General features: G+C 38.6%; 1 protein-coding gene across 5 annotated transcripts in view; it reads left to right on the top strand.

Moving 5' to 3' along the window:
• TFDP2 (transcription factor Dp-2) overlaps positions 1–19789 on the top strand; it is a 65940-nt gene that overhangs the window by 2428 nt on the left and 43723 nt on the right. For 2 of the 5 annotated variants that reach the window (XM_030494498.1, XM_030494497.1), the window contains exon 2: positions 9144–9237. Coding sequence is in view for 3 of the 5 variants with exons in the window: in XM_030494493.1 (XP_030350353.1) it covers positions 9223–9237; positions 15684–15750 (82 nt within the window). In the remaining 2 variants the exon portion in view is untranslated. Of the gene's footprint in view, positions 1–8867; positions 9238–15683; positions 15751–19789 lie in introns of those variants that run through there. The other 3 variants (XM_030494493.1, XM_030494496.1, XM_030494494.1) reach the window with 3 other exon arrangements.

Below are 19789 nucleotides of genomic sequence, written 5' to 3'. Positions count from 1 at the left end.
ATTTGGCTTAAGTGTGCAGACTTCTTTGCTGTGCCTGTAGGAAAGTTTAGTGCAAATCTCTGGAAGCAGTAGAAGAATAGTGATATGATATGCTTAGGAGAGGGAAGCTGCAGCCTATATTGTGTGGATAGGATGCAGTAGTTTAAATATTACTAACGCAGAGCAGAACAAGTTCTTTAGTTAGAGCTAGTCTAATTCAGTTACTGGAATTGCATTTCTTCTGATGAGCTGCCTCAAAATAGCTCAGGCTACCTTATAATAGCTGAGGCTTGTCTTCAAAAAGAAACAATTTCTTAAATTGTTTGCTTTTTTTGCTTTTTATACTTTTTGGTGTAATGATTAAGAGCTCCTCCTCTACCTTTCTAATCATATTCATAGGACATGAATGCTAATAAATCAACAGGGAATCTTAAAATAGGGAAAATAAACTGTCTAGTCTGGTGCAAGGAAATACATTTGTGGAGCTCTTGTGTGCAAAGCCATGAAGCCGCTAGAATTGGACAGGTTTATCATGAGATTTTAGGTATTCAGTGGAAAACAATCCAAATGTCTTGGTGTGGTAATAGTACACATACTATGTCAAAGCTGACGGTGTAAATGCCTGTTGTGGGATCTGAAGAACTAGGTATATGCTGGGAAATACTGTAAAAAGGTGCAGGTGTGGTAGGGAGTGAGAGGTTTATAACAACTTCCCGGTTCAATTCTTCATGTTTTTGTAACATCCAGTATTAGAATGAAATTAATTCTTCCCACCCCGCCCCATTATTTGATTTGTAGCCTACAGCTCTTTTGCAAGAAGGCGAGTCACTAGCAAGTGATCTTATTCTTATAGTCTCATTAAATGAAACTTTGCTACTTTGATTTCCTGTGTGTGGTCATAGTTTTCAGTAAAGGTCTTCATAAACTCCCCTAGTGTACTTTTATACTTTCCAATATTAATAGCATAAAAATCAGTCCAAGCAAATCAGACCATACATCTTTGATAGTTCAGTTTGCAAGACTACTATATATTATAATATATGGTAATATAATATATGCTAATCATGTGCATACTAGTATATCCTAATCTATGCAATAGTATAAGCTGTAGCAAATGCACAGCTTTCTAGAGTATCCTATTTTTACTGAAATACAGAAGAGTAATTAAATGTAAAGGGATGGTGTTTGGAAATAATTTCTCCTAGATCTAGCTATTCACTTAAGTACTGTTGAAGAAACTCTTTGCCTTTCAGAACACACTTTGCAAAATCCGCAGCCTATTGATGCTGCTTTGGGAATATTTGTCTTTACTGAAACCTATAGAATTTTTTTGATTTTTTTGCAGCACTAACTTGGTGATAAAATAACACTTTGGCCAGCTCACATTTAGTGTTGGCTGTCACAACAGAGACTGAAACTAAGCTGGAAAAAGATTAGTGTTTGGTTTTGTTGGTATGCTTGGTTGTGAACTGCAGCAATTCAGATGTTCTTTTGTTCAAGAGTCCCTTACTAACCTCTGTCCAGTGACTGTATCATCTGGCAGGGTGCATGAAATGGCGGCTTTGATAGGAACTCGTAATCCATTTCCCCATGGTGGGTGTTAGCAGATATGTTCTGTGCATGTGAGTGACCATTTTCATTCACTGTTTTGTTACTGGGAATTTCAGCCCACGATGTAAGTGGAAAAATCAAGAAAAAATAAGGTCATATGTTCAGAATGAAATTGTCAGGTTGCTACAGGTACACACTGGCCTTAAGGCTATGGACTTTTAGTGAAGTTGTATAGATGAATTCTTCAACTTGGTAGCAGCTATTATAGCGATATTTGTGTAGATTAAAGTCTTAAAGCAAATGTATCAGTATTTGCACATGAAGGCTTGTGAATGCCAATGCTTTAACATATTAAAAGTCACTTGTGAACCGTAACGGTCATCCAGGTACTAAACCTTTCCCATCTGAGCAATAGTTGTAATTGCCAGAATAACTGTAATTGATCTGTAATAGAAACTACAGTGGTAACATTACCAATAATTATGAATGAGATTAGGAACTGCAAGAGAAAGTGATCTTATGTCTCCAGAGTGAAATAAAAAACCTTTGTGTGCATAGGCTTCATTTATTGTGAGGGAAGATTTAAGTAACTTTTCCTTTCGTTATACCTTTGACCTTGAGAAACATGAGAAGAAATATGTTTCTGTTCTCTTAAATATGCAGTCCAATTGTTGTAAGCTTCAGTTTATTTAAAATTCAACTTACAAAGGCAAATACATTTAAACAATTTTTTTAAATCAATAACTTCACACGACTGATAGAATTTCAAGCTATGTATTGATTCTGTAGGACAGCAGGCTTCTGCTGTCTGTCAAAAGCAAATTATTCATCCTGCTTCTTGCTGTGTAAGAACTTGGGAAAGCTGTGATCTGAAGATAAAACATCCCGCTTCTTCCTAATGGATTTTTATGCACACACTCCAGTGAACCCTTCAAAAGCATGGAGTAGTCTTCATACAAACAAAGCATATCCAACCTGTGTCACACTTCAACCCATCAGTAAATTTTCAGGAGATCATAAGTTATCTTTAATTATTTTTTTTTCTCCCAGAAAGTGTCATGATGTGGTTGTGCAAACCAGACTGAACTGAGCAAACAGCTCGCTAAATCTGGAGGGTTAGTCCTGCCCTGTGCACAGGCCTGGGTGGTCACCTGAGCTTCTTCCTCCTTTCGGCCCCATTGTTGCTATTCTGACAGCATTAGAACTACATTGGCTCACTGAGGGGATCAGGTATAAATGAGAGTTGTTGGGAGCACGTAGCATGGGGAAGGAATGGAAAGTGGAATAAGTAGGGGAAAAAGTGGAAGATCGGTTTTAGCAATGATAGCAGGGGTAGGATCTGACATTGGTGCGACTTGTTACATGGAATTTTACCCTTTAGGTAATTCTGTGTGCTGTAATTGATACCTGAGAGCTTGTGCATCACTGAAAAAATCTGTTTTTGCCTTTGTACTGAATTACAACTAAACTATGAAAATTTTTGTAACCTTTACCCTTCAGTGAATACTGTCATAATCTTCAGTCCATTCAAAAGTAGAGTTAATAATGACTTTAAAGTAGAAAAAAGCTACTAGCAAATTATAAGGAAAATGTAGGGAATAGTTACGAAGTCTCTCTCTATCATCAAGTTCTTTATCCCTATATAACTCAATGATCTTTAATGAAATGCAAGTGTAAAATTATCTTCAGTTCATTGGATGTTAAGATCCTTCCAGCTGCGGGGTGTAAACAAAAGAAGTATCTCAACAGGAGGGTTAAACTGCTCCATGTATGTGTCAATGTACTGATAACTCCGGACATTTTTAAAATCTCAAAATTAAAACTCATTACAAGACCAGATTAATATCTTGAGCACTCTCTGATGTGTCGTACAGTATATGAGCTGGTGGTAGCAAGAGGTTTGTTTGAAGTCTCAGTAGTCAAAAAGATGCTCTTTTTGGCTGAGCTTAATTGAAAGAGGAGCTAATGTAATATTGGCAATGCACAAAACTGTCTTACCGAGATACTTTACCATCATTCGTATAGATCGCTAAATTTTTTTCAAATGTTAATCCATTGCTAAAATGAAATGTCTAAGGCAAAAATATGTTTGTGAGAACACAGTGTGCTCTACTCTTAAAGGAAGTTGTACCTGCCTCTTTCCACTGAAGCAGTAGACTCCCAAATGTTGTGTCCTGTGTAGCAGTCAGCTATGGAAAAAACCCTCAGCTAGAAACCTAGTTAGAGAACAAAAGATGAGCTTATAGAACAGGTTGTCTGCTTAAAAGAACTGTAGCTAAATTTCTCTTAATTCCACACGTATCTGTGTGTACCTGTGCTGATAAAAGTAAGTTGTCTGTAAGACTCCAAAAGAAATTTTAGAGCATCTTACTTTAAGTGCTGCATGAATGTTATTTGCTGTTCTGATGTCAAGCCCTATGTACTTTATCTTGAATGACAGTAAGCTGGTTTGGGGAATTAAAAGAGCCTTCAAAGGTTCAGGTACTTGGGAATTATTCCACATGTTTAATGTAATGTCCTCTTTATTTGAGCAATAAGGGACATGCTTCACCTCATTGCTTTTGAAATAAGCCACAAGTGCTGCTCCTATTCTTAGACATACAGTTTACTACCAATACTTGCATGATACTGGGTGTGTCTAAGAACATGCCTAAGAAACTGAGTCCCTTGAGGGAAGGAATATCTAGTTCCAGGTCGATGGGGTTTGGGTTTCAGCCCTCGCAGGACTGCACAAGCAGCAGAGGCTCAGCAGTGCAGTTAAGTCCATGGAGACTTTGGGCACTTTCATCTAGGGGAGAGTTTGATTACAGTTTTGGATATCATTTCTGTGTTGTCTGTTCTTGTCACTTGTACATCCACATACGTGTTTTCATCCCTTGGATTCAAGACATTCAGTAGGCTCCATCAAGAGTGCTTTTGCTAGTCATGTTATAATATGTACAATAGTGAGAGTAAATGTAGTGAGCGAGAGTAATGGGGAGGTAGCATTTGAGATCAAGTCTTAGAGTATTGAAAGGAATCTGATGCATTTGTTGCCTCAGTACATGCTGCATGAGGTTCTTAAAGGGACATTTCCCCTGACATGCTTTTAGCAAACTGCAGTAAACATTGTCATGTTGGTTGTTCATTATGTAGCTTAAGTACTACAGTTTAACACAAACTGAACTTGCGTTTAGGCCTTGTCTGTTTTTCCAGGTTCTTTGTACTGTGTAAACGTGAGTCATAATTACTACTGTTGCCAGGAGTTGTCAGTTAATTTGGTCTGATGATACACTGGCATTTTGCTCAATCAACGCAACTCAGGAGAACCTGGTCAACTGTAGGTGGCTGATTTTGTTCCTTCTGAGTTCTTGTGTGTCAGCTGGTTCCTCTGAACTACAAGATAAGATCTTCACTTTCAAATTAGGTTAGTTACATACTTTGTTTGCATCTTAGTTCAAAGCAGTCATGCTCATTTTGGTTTTGTGTCATATAGTAGTGAAGCCTTCTGTATTTTGGATTCACAGGTTGCAGTCTTTCGAGTCACATGAAAAGGATTAAACAGCGAAGCTTTTAAACTCGCTACTCTTTTCATGTACTTTTATTTTGTTAAAAACTCCTCATATCATTTAGGAGTCAAGTCACTTAGTTTTCCTCTGTTCAGTCTCTCTAATCACCTTGTTTGTTATCTACTAGAGCTTTTTTGAAGGCCTACAGTTGCTCACAGTAAAGGCTGGAAAAACAAGTTGTAGTACCTCCAAGACCTCCATCAAATGCATCGTGGTGGGGGTTCCTTTCAAATGTTTCCTAAGAGCTACTTTTAAATATTATTTTCAGGATAACAATTAATGTGTGATAACTAAAGATGGTGACTTATTTCCCACTCTGCGTGTGTGACTTGTTGAATGCATTCCTTGGTTGGCTTTTGGGAGTTCTTCATTAAGTGACAAGCTGGATGTTATATGGACGTGGGTATTCCCGTCTTTTGCAGTTTGCAGGCCAAGCTTATTTCTTGCCTACATAAATGAAATATAAAACTGGAAATAAGTCATCTGAAGAGGACTCTGGAAAGACACTTGACAAATCAATGGAGTCTTCTTACAAAAATGCAGAATCTGTAATTTAAATTTCTGAAATTTGATGACAAAGTTGTATTTCTGTTTCTCAGGGTACCAAGAAATTAGTCTTACTAGCACATACATATATTTGCACTAAAATTATGTTTTTATCTCAATTGCTTCAAAAAGGGGTTGGATATTGAAATGTATTTTAGGAAAAAGATGGGGAAACACTTCTGAGAGCAGGCGGATTTCCGAGAAGTACTTCATAATTCTGAAATTGACTGGTCTGAAAACTGAGACAATGAAGCAACATATGTGTAACAGGTGGTCTAATCCATGTAGATGCTGTGCATAAATTAATGGTTTAAAACTGAGCTTGCACTGATTAATAAGGAATCTTTTTGTTACTGCTGTCTTCTGAAGTCAGCTTTGTAGTACCGTAGCTTGAAAGTTAGTACTGTGGAGGGGGGTATGAAGAACAGAAACTAATTACTAGTGGAAAGGCTGGCATTAATCAGGTTTCTTTTCCTTGAAACCGATGACTCTTTCTTTCCTCTTAGGTGGCACAGTTACTTGCAATAACTTTCACTTTGCAATACTCTCGATCAAGTAAATGAAAACACCCCTCAGTGATGATAAGAGTAATTCTAGTGTACTAAAATATATCTGTGTTATTTTTCCGTGTTCCATGATGACTTTTCATCATAACAATTTAGGTAACTGTCCAGTAGTTGTCTTAATTTATAGATGTTTAATACTGATGTAATACTTACATAAATGACAATTTCTGTTGTGAAGTGGAAGTGGCCTCTGGGGCTGGGCAGAATCTGTGTGTGGTGTGATATGTGAAGTACTGATAAGAATTTGAGAAAACTAAAGAAAGACAGGAAAAGTTTGGTAAAGCTTAATTTTAAGGACAGAAAATAGGATTGTTACGGTACAGGGCTTTATTCTTTTCTACTATTGGGTTTTAGCCAGTATCTGTATCTTCAAGGAATAATTTAAAAATAAGACTTTGTACCATGGAAATAATACTCTTTTGCAGATAACTGTTTTCTGTTTTGCATTGGTTCTTGTACTGGGATTCAGCTTCAGTATCACTGAAATTTCAGAATAGATCCGTCTTTTAACTTGCAATGAGAATAGGTACAGGTAAACACTCTTGTACTTTAGATGGTTTGTTGTAACTAAAGCTTGATTATCTGGGCGTTTGTAAATTTGATGCATAAACTGGCTTTTTAACGTCATTGGCATAAGTGATTAGGCAACGTATGTTATAGAAGAAACTACAACTCAAAATTTACCAAGTCAGACAATTCAGTTGGCTCACTGTAGTTTGTGATATTTGACCAAAAGGCAAAATTATGGGAGTGGATTATAAAGCAAGGCTTAGATTATGAAGGGACCACCTTAGTTCAAATGAAGCAATCTTTGTTTCTCATGTGCTTTGGGCTCTAAACATGCCTTTATGCAGCTCCATTTCAGTAGAAACCGGCTAAAGAACAAAAAGGTTGAGGTTTATGTTTCTCTATCTGTGTGGTGCAAGCTGAGAAACAGCAATTGGGAGTGAAGAGAATCTCCATTTTGAGGCCATCTGTGTAAGTTCTTTTGTCTGAACCTGACAAGAGGTCATGGCAGATGGTGGGGTCACAAAGTCTGGCTTCTCAAGCTTGACAAAATGTGTTCATAAAGCTGGAAGAATACCAACTGTTCGTATTGGCTAAAGAGCATTGTGGCAAAGGACTGTAATAGTTTCTGGACAATACCTTCTGGATCACTAAGCTTGACAGCAAATAACCTGTCAAAGATGAAACTAGTTTGCTTATCTGTAAACGGGTTAAAACTGCTCAGCAAGTGTGTTCTTAACTATGTTTTATTTGAGTAAATTACTTGTAAAGCCTCTTAAAGCAAGAGAGGGAGGTCAAACTGCATCATGGCTTTTTGCCAGAACTCCAGATGATGTATTTGAAGAGTTTGTATGGAAGGAGGAGGAAGGTGGGAAAAGAAAAGGCACACAGTTTTCAGATGCAGTGCAAGGATTCAGTATTTGCTCTTTGCCATGACCACCGTAGCTTTATGGCTTTTCTGTGGCTCTTCTTCAGGTTTTGGGATTGCTACACAGATCGAGTAGACTCTTTACTCAGGGTGTGAATAGATACCTCTTTGTAGTGTCCTCTCTGAAGGCAGAAAAAAAATGCTTCTTATTTTCTTGGGTGTTCTGTTATGAAACTAAAACTTACAGGTTTTCATGGGAGAATGTCTTAGTAGGCAGAATTGTGTGGTGGTCACATGCTGGAGTAACTGCTTAGTAGTGGCTGCAATAAATTGAGGCGCGAAGGAAGATAAATACAACTCACTCGACAAGAAATGGAGCATACCTCTAAACAGAATAAAATGTTTTTCTAGTAACTCTTAATACCAGTTTAATTAATATGTTGTCTGATTAAATCAAGAAATCTATAGAAACATCCTAGAATTTAAAATTCTTCTGGATTGTTCAAAACCACTAGTGCAGTGGTGGCACAGTTCCCCATTAGCTATGCACTCTACTTAAACAGTTTCTGGCAATTTTCTAGAAGGGAGGTGAAGATACTGCCCAAATCTCAAACTTTGTGTAGGTTAAAATACAGAAGAAATAGCGATTTGCACCCTGCTTTTGTAGCTGGTGACTTCTGCTGTAAATGGTTGTGACTCATTTTTTGTAACTAGTTCAGGCATCTTCCAAAAGATCTTGCTGAATTGATTCTACACTTGGATGTGTAAGACAGGGAGAATTGTTTACACTTTCAAATGCAATTCAGATGTCTTTTGTAGTCCCTTTTTTTTTTTTTTTTTTTTTTTTTTTTTTAAACAGCAACTAGTACTTTAAAGGTACTTTCAAAGTACTTTAAAATGCTTTGTCAAGTTAATTCTATCTTTAAAATAGTTTGTGCTCCCAGCATTGATTTGTAAATTCTTTTCTTCTGGTTTTCTGTAAGAAAGCTTTGATTTCTGGAAGCTTTGATTTTACAAAAGATGTTACTTGAAGTATTTTTCAGTATACCAAAATGTTTGTCTTTTCCTGGAATTCTAATACTATAATTCTAATTACATAGGTCTAATAAAAAAGCCTGAAAATATTAAGATGAGTTTGAACCGAAATGTTTTCTCTTGGATGTTTCCTAAAAATACTTAGTGTTTGCTGTGTGTATATATAAGTATATCCTATTTTTTATCAAGATCTTGGATGTCCACAGTGATGGAATTAGAATCTTTCTGTTGTTGGAAGCTGAAGACATGATGGAGAGCATTCATTCTCTTCCAGTTTTTAGAGCTAATCTGCATTAGATGCAAACAATTGCATGGTTTTAATTATAAGACTTTAGTAATGGTATGACATGCTTTCCTAGCATGTTAATATAGTTAGGCCTCTAGGTAAGTTGGGCTTTTATATATAAGATTACATCTCTGCCTATTCCAAGCAATGTACATTTTTAGTATCTGTGCAGAGTATCCTCTGGAGATGCAGGGTTTCAGCTAGAGAGGGAGCTGAAAATATATTTTCACTAAGATATTTTATTACCTTTCTTACAGGATGTACATTTTAAAGATTCTGTGATGATGAAAAGGGATATCTTATGGTTTTACGGAATATAAAGCAATACTGTCTGACATGACGGCAAAAAATGTAAGTATAATTTTACAACATAAATTGCATTTTATCTTGGCATGCTGCCAGCCGCTTCTGGCTTTCAGAATTTGAAGGGCTTTGTGTTTTATTTCTTGTATTTGTCCACACAAGAAATCAAACATGAAGACCTTCAAATTAAAAAATCTTGTCTGATTTTTGCATGCCACAAATGTGTACCCCATCATCTTCTGCAGTATTTTGATAAATTTAAACTGGTTAGAAGCTGTTAAGGGATGTGGAGTTTACTCAGCTATAGGTCAAGCTGATAACTGGGGCAATGCTTTACACCATTTCCTTATTGATCCTTACTGGTCCCTTCTAACTCGAGATACTCTATGATTACTCTAACATTGCTCTAGAGTTATTAGAGAGCTTTGCATTTTGTTGAAGCACCTCACGTTTGCACCAGAGCAAAATCCTACCGAGTCCAAGTCTAAAAACTTGAGAAGGAACAGAAAGATCGTGTATTTCTTTACTAATGTTGGTGCACACTTGGTGCCTACAAGACTAAGGGCCTTCCTGTTTCTTCATCTGCTGCATTAACAAGCCTGTACTATGGTGTCTAGAGGCTCTATATTTGATTCCCCAGTCCTGAGTTCTGAGGAAGCTTATGAAATGTCTAACATCCTGACCTTAATTTTCTGCCTAATTAGCTGTGCTTCCTGAGGTACACAATTTATATAGAGAACAGTTCTGATTAAGCTTTGCAGTCACTGAGTTGAGTATGACTTTGAGTCTTGGGCAATTTACCTGTTGACTGCCTTTGATAGAGCATCCTGCAGTCTAATTAAATCTGAACACAACATGATTAAAGAAATACCCCACCGTAAAGTGCAGGTAACCATAGGATGGCACTCTGTTCAGTAACTGCAAAAGCTTTTTTGCATATTTGGTTGAATTGTTGACAAGGGCATAGTTTGGTTAAATTAATTCTCAAGTCTTAGAAATTTCTGCTGGCTTTATTAATAGTTTCATTTGGTGTGTAGTTTCAGGTAAGGGGTTTGGATGTCTTATGTCTAAATGTTTGATTTGAGCTGACCAAGCCAGAAAATAAATTGGTGTGTATGTGCAAAGCCTTTTGACTTGCTTATTTCATAGGCCATATTCAACTGTCATATAAATACGTAATTCTACTGATGTATGTGGAACAGCTGCACAAATCCAAATCTTTTTTTGTTTTGACCTTTTGTTCAATGCAGTCAAAGGATAAATACCAAAGCCGATAAAATCCATGGAGTGTCGTGTGATAGAGTCAGAGTGACATAGGTTGGAAGGGATCTCGGAAGGCCATCGACTATGGTGCTTTGTGTAAAGCTCTTTGACACTTCAGTTCAGAACCCAGCTGCTTGGTGCTTTGTCGAGGACCGCTCAGGGCTTTGCGTTTTGAAAACCGCCAAGGACAGACATGAGACATTCAGTCTGGGCAACCTACTCTTGTGCTGAATATAGAAATATGGTTTTGCTGTTGTTTACTTTAACACAAGGTTATAGTTACTTTACAGAATAAGTATTTTTATTCATATGTATACTTTGACATTTTGCATATTAAACTATGCAAACTTAGTTATTTAGCTAGCTTTTATGGGTTTATTAAAAAAAATCAGTTAATGTGATGCAGATGAAAGTAGAACTCGCATTGTTTTCAGTTTTCACGTTAAGCATACCTGTTTAGAGGATTTGCAAAGTGTAAAAACAAGGGTGGTCGTATTCCTTCTGTCCTCATTTATAGCACTTCTTCAGGATTCCCCCACCTTGGTTACTCAGAACTGCACACTCAGGCCAATAGTGTTCTCTGTTGCTGTTAGAAGTCCCAAGAATGCTTCTGAATTTGTAGAGTTCCGGGGTTTAGCATGTCTGTGGGTTTCTGCAGCCTGCAACCCATTTCAAGTGGAAGGTTAGTGTTTGTCTGTTCTGCTGTCTGAGTTAGTTGAGGGAGAAAGCTCTGCAGAAGCATTTCCATCTTTTTTTGTTCCTGTCGAAGCATCAAGGAAAGGGAATTTTAAAGTACTGGCATTTGGACATCTGGGAAGTTCTTAAAGGTCGGTATCTTTACTCAAGCATGTACACATTGTGAAGCTGTCACCTCTTATGTTCTTAAATTAGTACCTCTCAACTGGGCCACAGTAGCATAGGGGTGTTTGTTCTCCTAATGCATCTCAAGAGCAAAATGCAGTGAGCTTAGGCTAAGATGTCTTTGCATCTCACATGCATAAGCTGTGTTGAGCAACCTTGCCTTCAAGGAAGCTTGCGCTTCAAGCACATGGCAAGCTGTCTCCATAGGTTGAATGTGTATGTAAGATGAATAACGTTCCCCATCACTAGTTTTCCGTGCTAACATTTTGAGTACGTGATGGGAGAATTACCAAGACTGGGCTCACTGCTCTAAATACAGGACAGTTTGTAGTATCTGCTTGTGGAACACCGCTTATGGGTAATTTGACCTTCCTTAGGAAACAAATCCAACCAGAACAGCTGTGAATAATAAAAGGATGAATAAAAGTTACAGATTCTCCTGTAGACGAAATGTTTACGTGCTGGCCATACACATTGAACCCAGATGTAATTTAAATCGCCCTGCCGTAATGGGTTATTTTATTCTTTGCTTATATCATAAAATGCTTTTTTCTTGCCTGTTTTGTACTTCAATTCCCTTCTGTCCTTCAGATAAGAAGGCACTAAAACAGTAATGAGAAATTGTGGAAAAAATGAGCAAATATTCATGATAAACTTATTTTTTAGAACAAAATAAATAATGTGACTCAGATTATTTGAATAAGGCTTAATTTTGGTTGTCTGATCTGAATTTATATACGTATGCTTGTAAAGTTATTTGTCACTGCTTCTCAAGAGAGTGGTTTTCTTGTTATAGATGAGGTCAGTTAAATGGCTATAATAGTTGTCCTTTCACATGTCAATAGTTGAACTGCTGAAGTTGGTCAAGAGGGCCTTAAACAAGACACCTGTTTTACAGAAGAAACTCTTCAAAAACTGTGTAAAGGACACTAGTTGTACTGCATTGATAGTCCATGCAGGTTTCTTTTAGATTACAGTGAGAGCACCCTCTTTGGGTCCTACCTGAGTTGTTTCTATAAGCAGTACTACTACAATTATGTCTACAAATAAGTCTGTTAGGGATTACAGATGTAAGAAAACAGCCAGTTAGTGGATTCCCTACTAATTCACAACTTCTACAGGTTATAATCTAGATTAATTCTAGGACAGAAAGAACAAAAACTTCAGGTTAATGAGAAAGTTACTTTCTGTAAGGAAAGGGAAGGATTACAGGCGGAGCCTTGCTACCTGAACAGTATGTCAAGCAGAAGGCTGATAAGCTACAAGAGCAGCTCGTGAGAGTTTGCTCCATTCCTGGTTGTGATTCTTTTTTTTCTTTCACCACACCCCATTTGGAAACTTCTTAGTCACCTACTAGGAAAGGGGAAAAAAACCTACTGAAAATATTTAATAGGATGCAAAAGCCTGCCAAGTGCCTGCTTCATCTTACCTCATGGCTGGATTCATCTTGCTGTAGGTGGACAGAAGCAGGAGCCCAGCTCCTGCCATGCCCAGTAATGCAGACAGTCTGGGGCAGTGTTACAAAGCAGAAATAACATCTGAGCTGTACGAAAAGTAATAAATGAACCTATGTAAGTGTTGGCTTGCTTACTGTTTTCAGCTTAAGAGTGGTTAAATGACAAGATTCCCAAAAGTAGTGGATGGTACAGACTCCAGATAGCAACATAGGCTGGGACATCTCTAACATCAAAATGGAATCCCATAAAGTTCTTGTTCTGCTGCAGGATTGTAATACTGTGTCACACTTTGCTGCTTCTGAAGGCTTAGTTATGATAACTCTTCTGTAAAAGAAACAAATTCCTTTAAATCTGCCACATTGCTCATTTAAGTTCTCATGAAATTCAAGTTTGTTTTCAAGCTCTTCTAAACGTAGATATTAAGATTATAAAATTGAGAGAAGTGCTGCTGTTAATTGGATGCGCTTTATAAAATGTGTTACTAGGACTATCATCATGAAAATATATAGTACTATGCAAACTAAAATTCTTCTGTAATTTTGTATCATTTAGATCACTGAAGCACAAGATACAAAAAAACAGAATTCAAGTACTTTGGTACATTTCCTTAAATATCGAATCAGTTAAAAAATCTTTCAGAGAATTAAATGTAGATGTTTGAATTTTTGTCACAGCTGGAGAGTTATCTTGGGCTGACAGTGCATAAGTGTATAATCTCTAGTGTTTAACTGAAGCACCAATATGAATCAGTAGGGAAAAGTACAGTTGTAAATCTAGAGCTGAAGGTTCAATTGTGAACTAATGGTAGTACTGTCTTTGAAGATGTTCATGGGAATAGTAATTCTTATCCTTTCTCTTGGAATGGGTTAAGGCCCTTTATATGTACATACACACTTTATCCATGTGGCTCCCCTTTTCCTTCTCTGAATTAAAATCTTCTATTTGTGGTGTTCTGTTTCTTGCAGAGGCAGGGGTCCTAGGGAAAAGCTGATACTGTTATTTATTGTGCAAAGGCAGCAGCAGTATGATCCAAGAGTGCTGGCTCTTCATCTTGGCTTTGCAGTCGTAATGCCCTTTCAATGCCATATGCTATGTAATTTACTAACCTTTCCAAGATCTGTTTTAAAGATCTCCTCAAGAATACATTTTCAGTGTAAGGAATCACAGTGACTTCTTACTATGTGAGCTTTTCCTGCCACCCAAGCACCCGGGGGGGAGGATACCAGAATGCTGCTGTCATCTGTATGGACCAGCTACCAAAATGCGATAGAAGACGTTCTGCATTTGTTTTCAGGTGGTCCTCCTCTTTCCTCTGCTCAAATCCAGTCGTTCATGTTCACATCCTTCCCAGCCTTGCTGCATTGCCTCTGCACCGCTGCCACCTGGTGGGAGACAAAAGGGAAAATTGAGAGGAAAGAATGAGACAGACTTGTTCTGTTTCAAAAGCAACTTCTGGTGATACCATAGTCTGCAACTACGAAAGCACTTGGTTGCCTGTTGGAAATAGTATGTGACTGTCTAGTTGGGTGTGACAGGAAAGAACAAGTCTGACACAGACAACATTAAAGATAAATTGATGAACTGTACTGAGCAGCTCTAAGGGCTTGTTTACAGAAGCGCATAACTTAGCTCATTAGGCAGAATGTTACGATCAGCGTAGTGCAGCAACAGTTAATGTTTGTACGTTGCTCCTGGTGGTGAAAGTGTCTTAATAGAAGTAGTTTCAAAAGCGTCACACAATGCTGTGTGCAGAGTTTCTTCTTCAAAAATGACTTGCTGACTATAAGTGTGTGTAGCAGAACTGTGTGCTGAATGCTTGTAGTAGGTATTTTTTGTTCTTGCATAATTTATTTTAGAGTTATGTTACTACTGTTTAATTTGCCTGCAATTAAATGATTCTCTGATTTGAAATTATTAAAATTCTATGAGTGGCCCTAGCGTATGTTCCATTATTATTACATTGTAAAACAAAGCAAATATTTGATCTTTGATTGTATGATTGGTTTTTCTTAACTTGGATACCTGAACCCTTTGTCCCAATTATTTACAGAAGTACTCAGATTTTGTTATATTTTAAAAAGATATTTTGTAATAATATAGTTTGTCTACTGCTCCAATGGGGCTCAGTCCCTTGGTACTTATCACAGCTTCTGGCTGGGAACCAAAACAAAATGCTCTGTTGAATGGAGGTTATTAAGGTGGTGCAAGCATGATGCTCTGAAACTGCAGAATGCCTTACCATTACTTGCTGCTGGGCCTGTGCCTTGTTAGCTGGGATCTGAGGGACTTTCCAGTTCTTCACTCCCTCATCCAGGAACAGTGAACTTGTGTTGTTCTATACAAACTGCATTTCTATGATGTGCGTACATGTCAAAATCAGAAATGCACCATTCTGCGTATGTATAGGGATCTTAAAGTTCCCTATGTCTCTTGTAACTTACCCTCAGGGTAAATCAGTTTATCTCTGAAGACTAGGGGATTGTATTTAAAATGCATCAGTTGTCATGTTGTCTCAGACCTGTAGACTGTGCAGCTTAGTACTAGAATACTAGACATCAGGCAGATTTCTGCTGTATTGCTACTGGTGGCAGCTGCTCTGTCTTGGAGGGCACAGTGACTTACACCATAATAGCCAGAATGTGCTGCTTGGGTCATGTATGTATAGTACAGTATCAGAATATTTAGGGGTTTTTTAGGTAAGAACTTAGCTAGAATTAATTTGTCTTCATATATACACAGTAAATGGCTTTGATCCTTTGTTTTGAGTCTCATGCTCTTGTTAGACTCTGCTATCCATAGAATTATGATGTTTCAGAAATACAGGACAGATTACTTTTATAATACTGTTAGTTGCATACTAGAAAACACAGAAAGGTTTATTATATTTTAAGACTTAAAAAATGTTTTGTTCAGGTTGGTGTGACTTCCACAAATGGAGACTTGAAAGGATTTATAGATCAGAACCAGAGTCCAACAAAAGGTAAGAGAATTCTATTTGTGTACATAGAAAAGAAGCATACATTAACACTTATTTCTGTCTTGTATTTAGTAAATTAGTATTACTGCTGATTTCACTGCATGTGCTTGATTCAGTTTTGGGAGACTCAGATTTTAAATGTTCAAAATGTATTTACACATCCACACTCATAGATGTTTTATTACTGACATGCAAGTGTCAGTAACAAAGACTGGATTTCAGAGGGGAAAGGAGAGTGTAGTAAAAATAATCAGAAGATAAAATAAGCTCTTTTTTCTTTTTCTTTTTCTTTTTTTTTTCCCCTTTCCTTGATGGTGAATAATGTGCTGAATTTCCTTATTTCCACCCCACCCTTAAAGTTTTTAAACTTTGTTGTAGTTTAGGAGAGAAGGTTAAGCACAAATTTATGGTCAGTGATACCTTGTGTTACTTTTATAAGCGTTCTGGACAATTTACATTAATAACTGTTTTGTCCTATCCTATTTCATCTTGGCATTTCTAGTTTCATCACTTCTGACTCTAAAATAGTGTGTTGGCAGTCAGAACAGCTATAGGATTCCAGTAAAATAAAACGGCAACTCCATATTGATATTAGAAAACTTGAGGATTTACAATTCAGATAACGCTTCAATCAACCTTTCTAAGTAAACACTGGTTTGCTGTTATCCAATATGAAAAACAAATGCAAGTACTAGCTGGAGGAATGATTTTTGGCTCATCGCTACAGTTTAGGTGCATCAGACTTCAGAGTCTGAAAAAATGAGAGAGTGTAAACAGCAAATGGCTGGAGCTAAGGTATCTTCCTCGTTTTCTAAACTATGCAGAACATTACAGACTGGTTTTAGGCCTCTAATTTATAGTGCCCAGTAAATTAGATGTGATAATTGCCCTTTGTGTTTCATTATTTTGTGATTACTGTGTCATGATACTAGGGAACAAGAGCAACATTTTCAGATAATTTGAGACAAACAGTTTATTTGTTCAGAGAATAACTGAATTGAATAACCTTACAAAGTGGAGGGCATTGCTGTTAGTAGTAATATCTCAGTGATCCTTATCCCAGTTTTCATTAGATTTTGCTTCTGGGGTGACAGATGTATTATTCACCTCCATTCTTCTATATTTTCTAAAATGTTATGCCTAAGGAGATTTTTTTTTTTTTTTTTTTTAACCTTGACATATAATTAAAGATCACTGACGTCTCTGTTGAGATATAACATCTTGTTCACATTGGCTTATTCTTCTTGGAGAATATGCACTAGAAATGCGTAATCAAAATAGCCAACTGCTTGACTCTTGTGCTCCAAAATTACTTTCTCTGCCTCTGTTTCCATTTACAGGCTTAACTTTCAAAATCTCTTTTCTCCCTGAGTTTTTTCCCTGAATATCTGAAGCAGTTCCTGTTGCTGCTGTTCCTGTGTGCATTTGATCAGGCTTCATTTACCTTTCCCACTGTGACCTTTAGTGTCTATGCACAACCTCTGGATATTTTCCAGGTTTATTTTGCTACGGGAGAAGTTAATGCTCACAGACTGCTTAGGTATTGCAATCTAATCTGTAAGTGTTAAAGTACTGCTGTGTTGCTTGTGCTGATTTTTAAATCTGAATTCCTGTTCTTAAATAGGTTGATGTGTTCAGTATATTTGGGGATTCAGTTTTCTTATTACTTGCTTGTTTCCTGTGCTTGCTAGTGAATGCTGTGGTCTTCTAGCTGTAGCCTTTTATTATTATTATTATGATTCTTCAGGGTTTTTAGAATACTTTTAGTATTTTTATTTTTTTTATTCTTTGTATAGATGATGTCTGGGAAAAAGAAGAATCTGTAGTACTTGGTGTATCTAAATACGATGCAGATTTACTAAGTAATTTGTTTTACATGTGATGATTGCAGAATCACATTCATCCAATTCGTAATCCTCGTAAAAAGACTTACTGCCTAATTCTGAAGGCAACTAGATTTTTCTTTCTAGGTGTGCCTAGAAAGAAACATGACAGTACTCAGGAGAGCATGAACTCAGAATGTTGTTTGCTTTGTTTAGTGAACAATTCTTGTTCAACAGACAGTTTACTTTCCTACATTTGTTGCCTTTAACTTACAGGCAACAGGCTCTTTCAGCTAAAGGATCTGCATTTGGAGCTTGTTTCCTCTGCTTGAAATGAATACTCATTGCATCTGAGAGGGAATGCCACATGCGGATGGCTCTTGACTAATGGCCAGGGTTCTCACCCGATGCCAGGAACCACTTGCTGCAAGGACAGTCATTGGGTGAAATAATTCAAGTAGTAGACTCTTATTGTTACAGTCAAAATGGTTCAGCTATGTCAGGCTGGGCTGGCTATGCATCATTTCCTCATCTGAAAGTACCTGGGAGACTAGTGATTAAAATTACTGCTGTAGGAGACCTGCATTTTAATTTTCCCAGGCAAAAAACAGCCCTGGTTCTCATTCTTTAGTGAATGAGTACTCTTGGGTTACTGAGTGCAAAATGGATTGATGCTTCCTCTTGTGTTTTGGAGAACAGATGACTGTTGCTGCTCTTAGCCTTGGGGATAGATCTGTATGTGGGTGTTAGGTATTCTTCCAGTGTTTTATCATAGATTGTACCCACTGGGAGAAACTCCTGGTATGTGCCATGCCAACAGGACTGACACACTCAGAAGGCAGAACTTTGGTGCTTAATAAAGTTAACTGACAACTAAGGTACTCTGTTATTTAGGTAAAGTCCTAGTTTGAGTAGCAAGATGTCTTTGTGGAGTTGGCCTATTCCGTTGAAATTATGAAGTATTATAGTTCAAGTTAGTTCTCAAACAGGTATAACTAGGTTTGTGAATGAGTTGGACAATGACAGCTCAGTTGTGGGTTTGGGTGATTATTTCAAGCCATGAATGAATTAAATCAGATATACTGTAGAGTTCATGTGTAACCAGGAGGATTTAAAATTTTAATCTATTTGGGAAGCATTCCCAGTCAGTAAGCTGAACACTTCCAGTTCTGTAATCCTGTTCATACATACTGTAAAGTGGAAAATCAAATCTTCTCACACTGATGCCATGCAGAGGGCACGTCTGTATGTCTTGGTCGCTTGTCCCATAAAGCCACCTCACCTGCCCTCCGTGCATCCACACAGGTGTCTGCGGCTTTGGGGGCTCCTCTCCTGTTTAAGGCCACCTGATCTGCTGAGTGCTGGAGTTGCCTAGGTATGAAGCCCTGTAATAAAATCAAGGTTTGCAGTTGGATATTACTTGCAAAATCATTTCAGTACTCAAAGCTGCTGCTTTTCAGCTGTAAATTCAATGAGACTGGTGCCATCAGGTGAGCACTGTAATTGAACACACCTGAAATGGGTTGTTACCTTCTGCAGTGACAGGTGAGGGGACGCTGTGTTCTCAAGATTCCTTTGAACAAAACAAGATATGCAGAGAACTGCAAATTTGTAGGTTTTAAAGCTTTCTGCCCGGGCTGCGCAGCTGTGCAGGACAAGCCGCGGTGCGGTGGGGCAGAGGCGGCGCACACAGCTGCTGCTCTTCCCCGCGCGGGGCTCGCTGCTGGCGCTGTGTCTGTGCCGGGCTCCCGCGCGGTGCTCGCGCTCCGTGCCCGCAGACGCTGTAGCCCGGCCAGAATCGTTTCCAGGCGCGTGGGGCCGCCCCGGCCAACGCTGTCCGTTCAAGCGCCGCGTGCCCGCGTGAGGGCAGCGGCCGCGTCAGGGCGGGCGCGAGGCCGGCCCGCGCTCACGCGGGCTTCGCCGGGGCTTGCTCGGCGCGCGGCTGCTCGCGCCTGGCCCCGCGGCACGAGGCCCCCGGGTAACAAAGGCGCGCGCGGGCTAAGGCCGCCATCGTCTGCGGGGAACGGAGCGGGCTCGGTCGGGACCCCTCCCGCTGACCCTGGTTTAAACTTAACATGGTGGCGCTCCGCGGCGGGGCCAGGTCCGCCCGAGGCGGGCGGGAAGCGCCGAACACGGGGGAAGCGGCTCCTGACCGACCGCGAGCAGGAGCCGAGTGCTTGGAGCGTTGTGGGAAGCATGCGCGTGAAGCGCCCGCGAGG

The sequence above is a fragment of the Strigops habroptila genome, chromosome 8 (assembly GCF_004027225.2).
Source record: "Strigops habroptila isolate Jane chromosome 8, bStrHab1.2.pri, whole genome shotgun sequence".
NCBI classification, from domain to species: Eukaryota; Metazoa; Chordata; class Aves; order Psittaciformes; family Psittacidae; genus Strigops; species Strigops habroptila.
The sequence above is the reverse complement of the archived record's forward strand: the minus strand, read 5'-3'. Positions and strand labels throughout refer to the sequence as shown.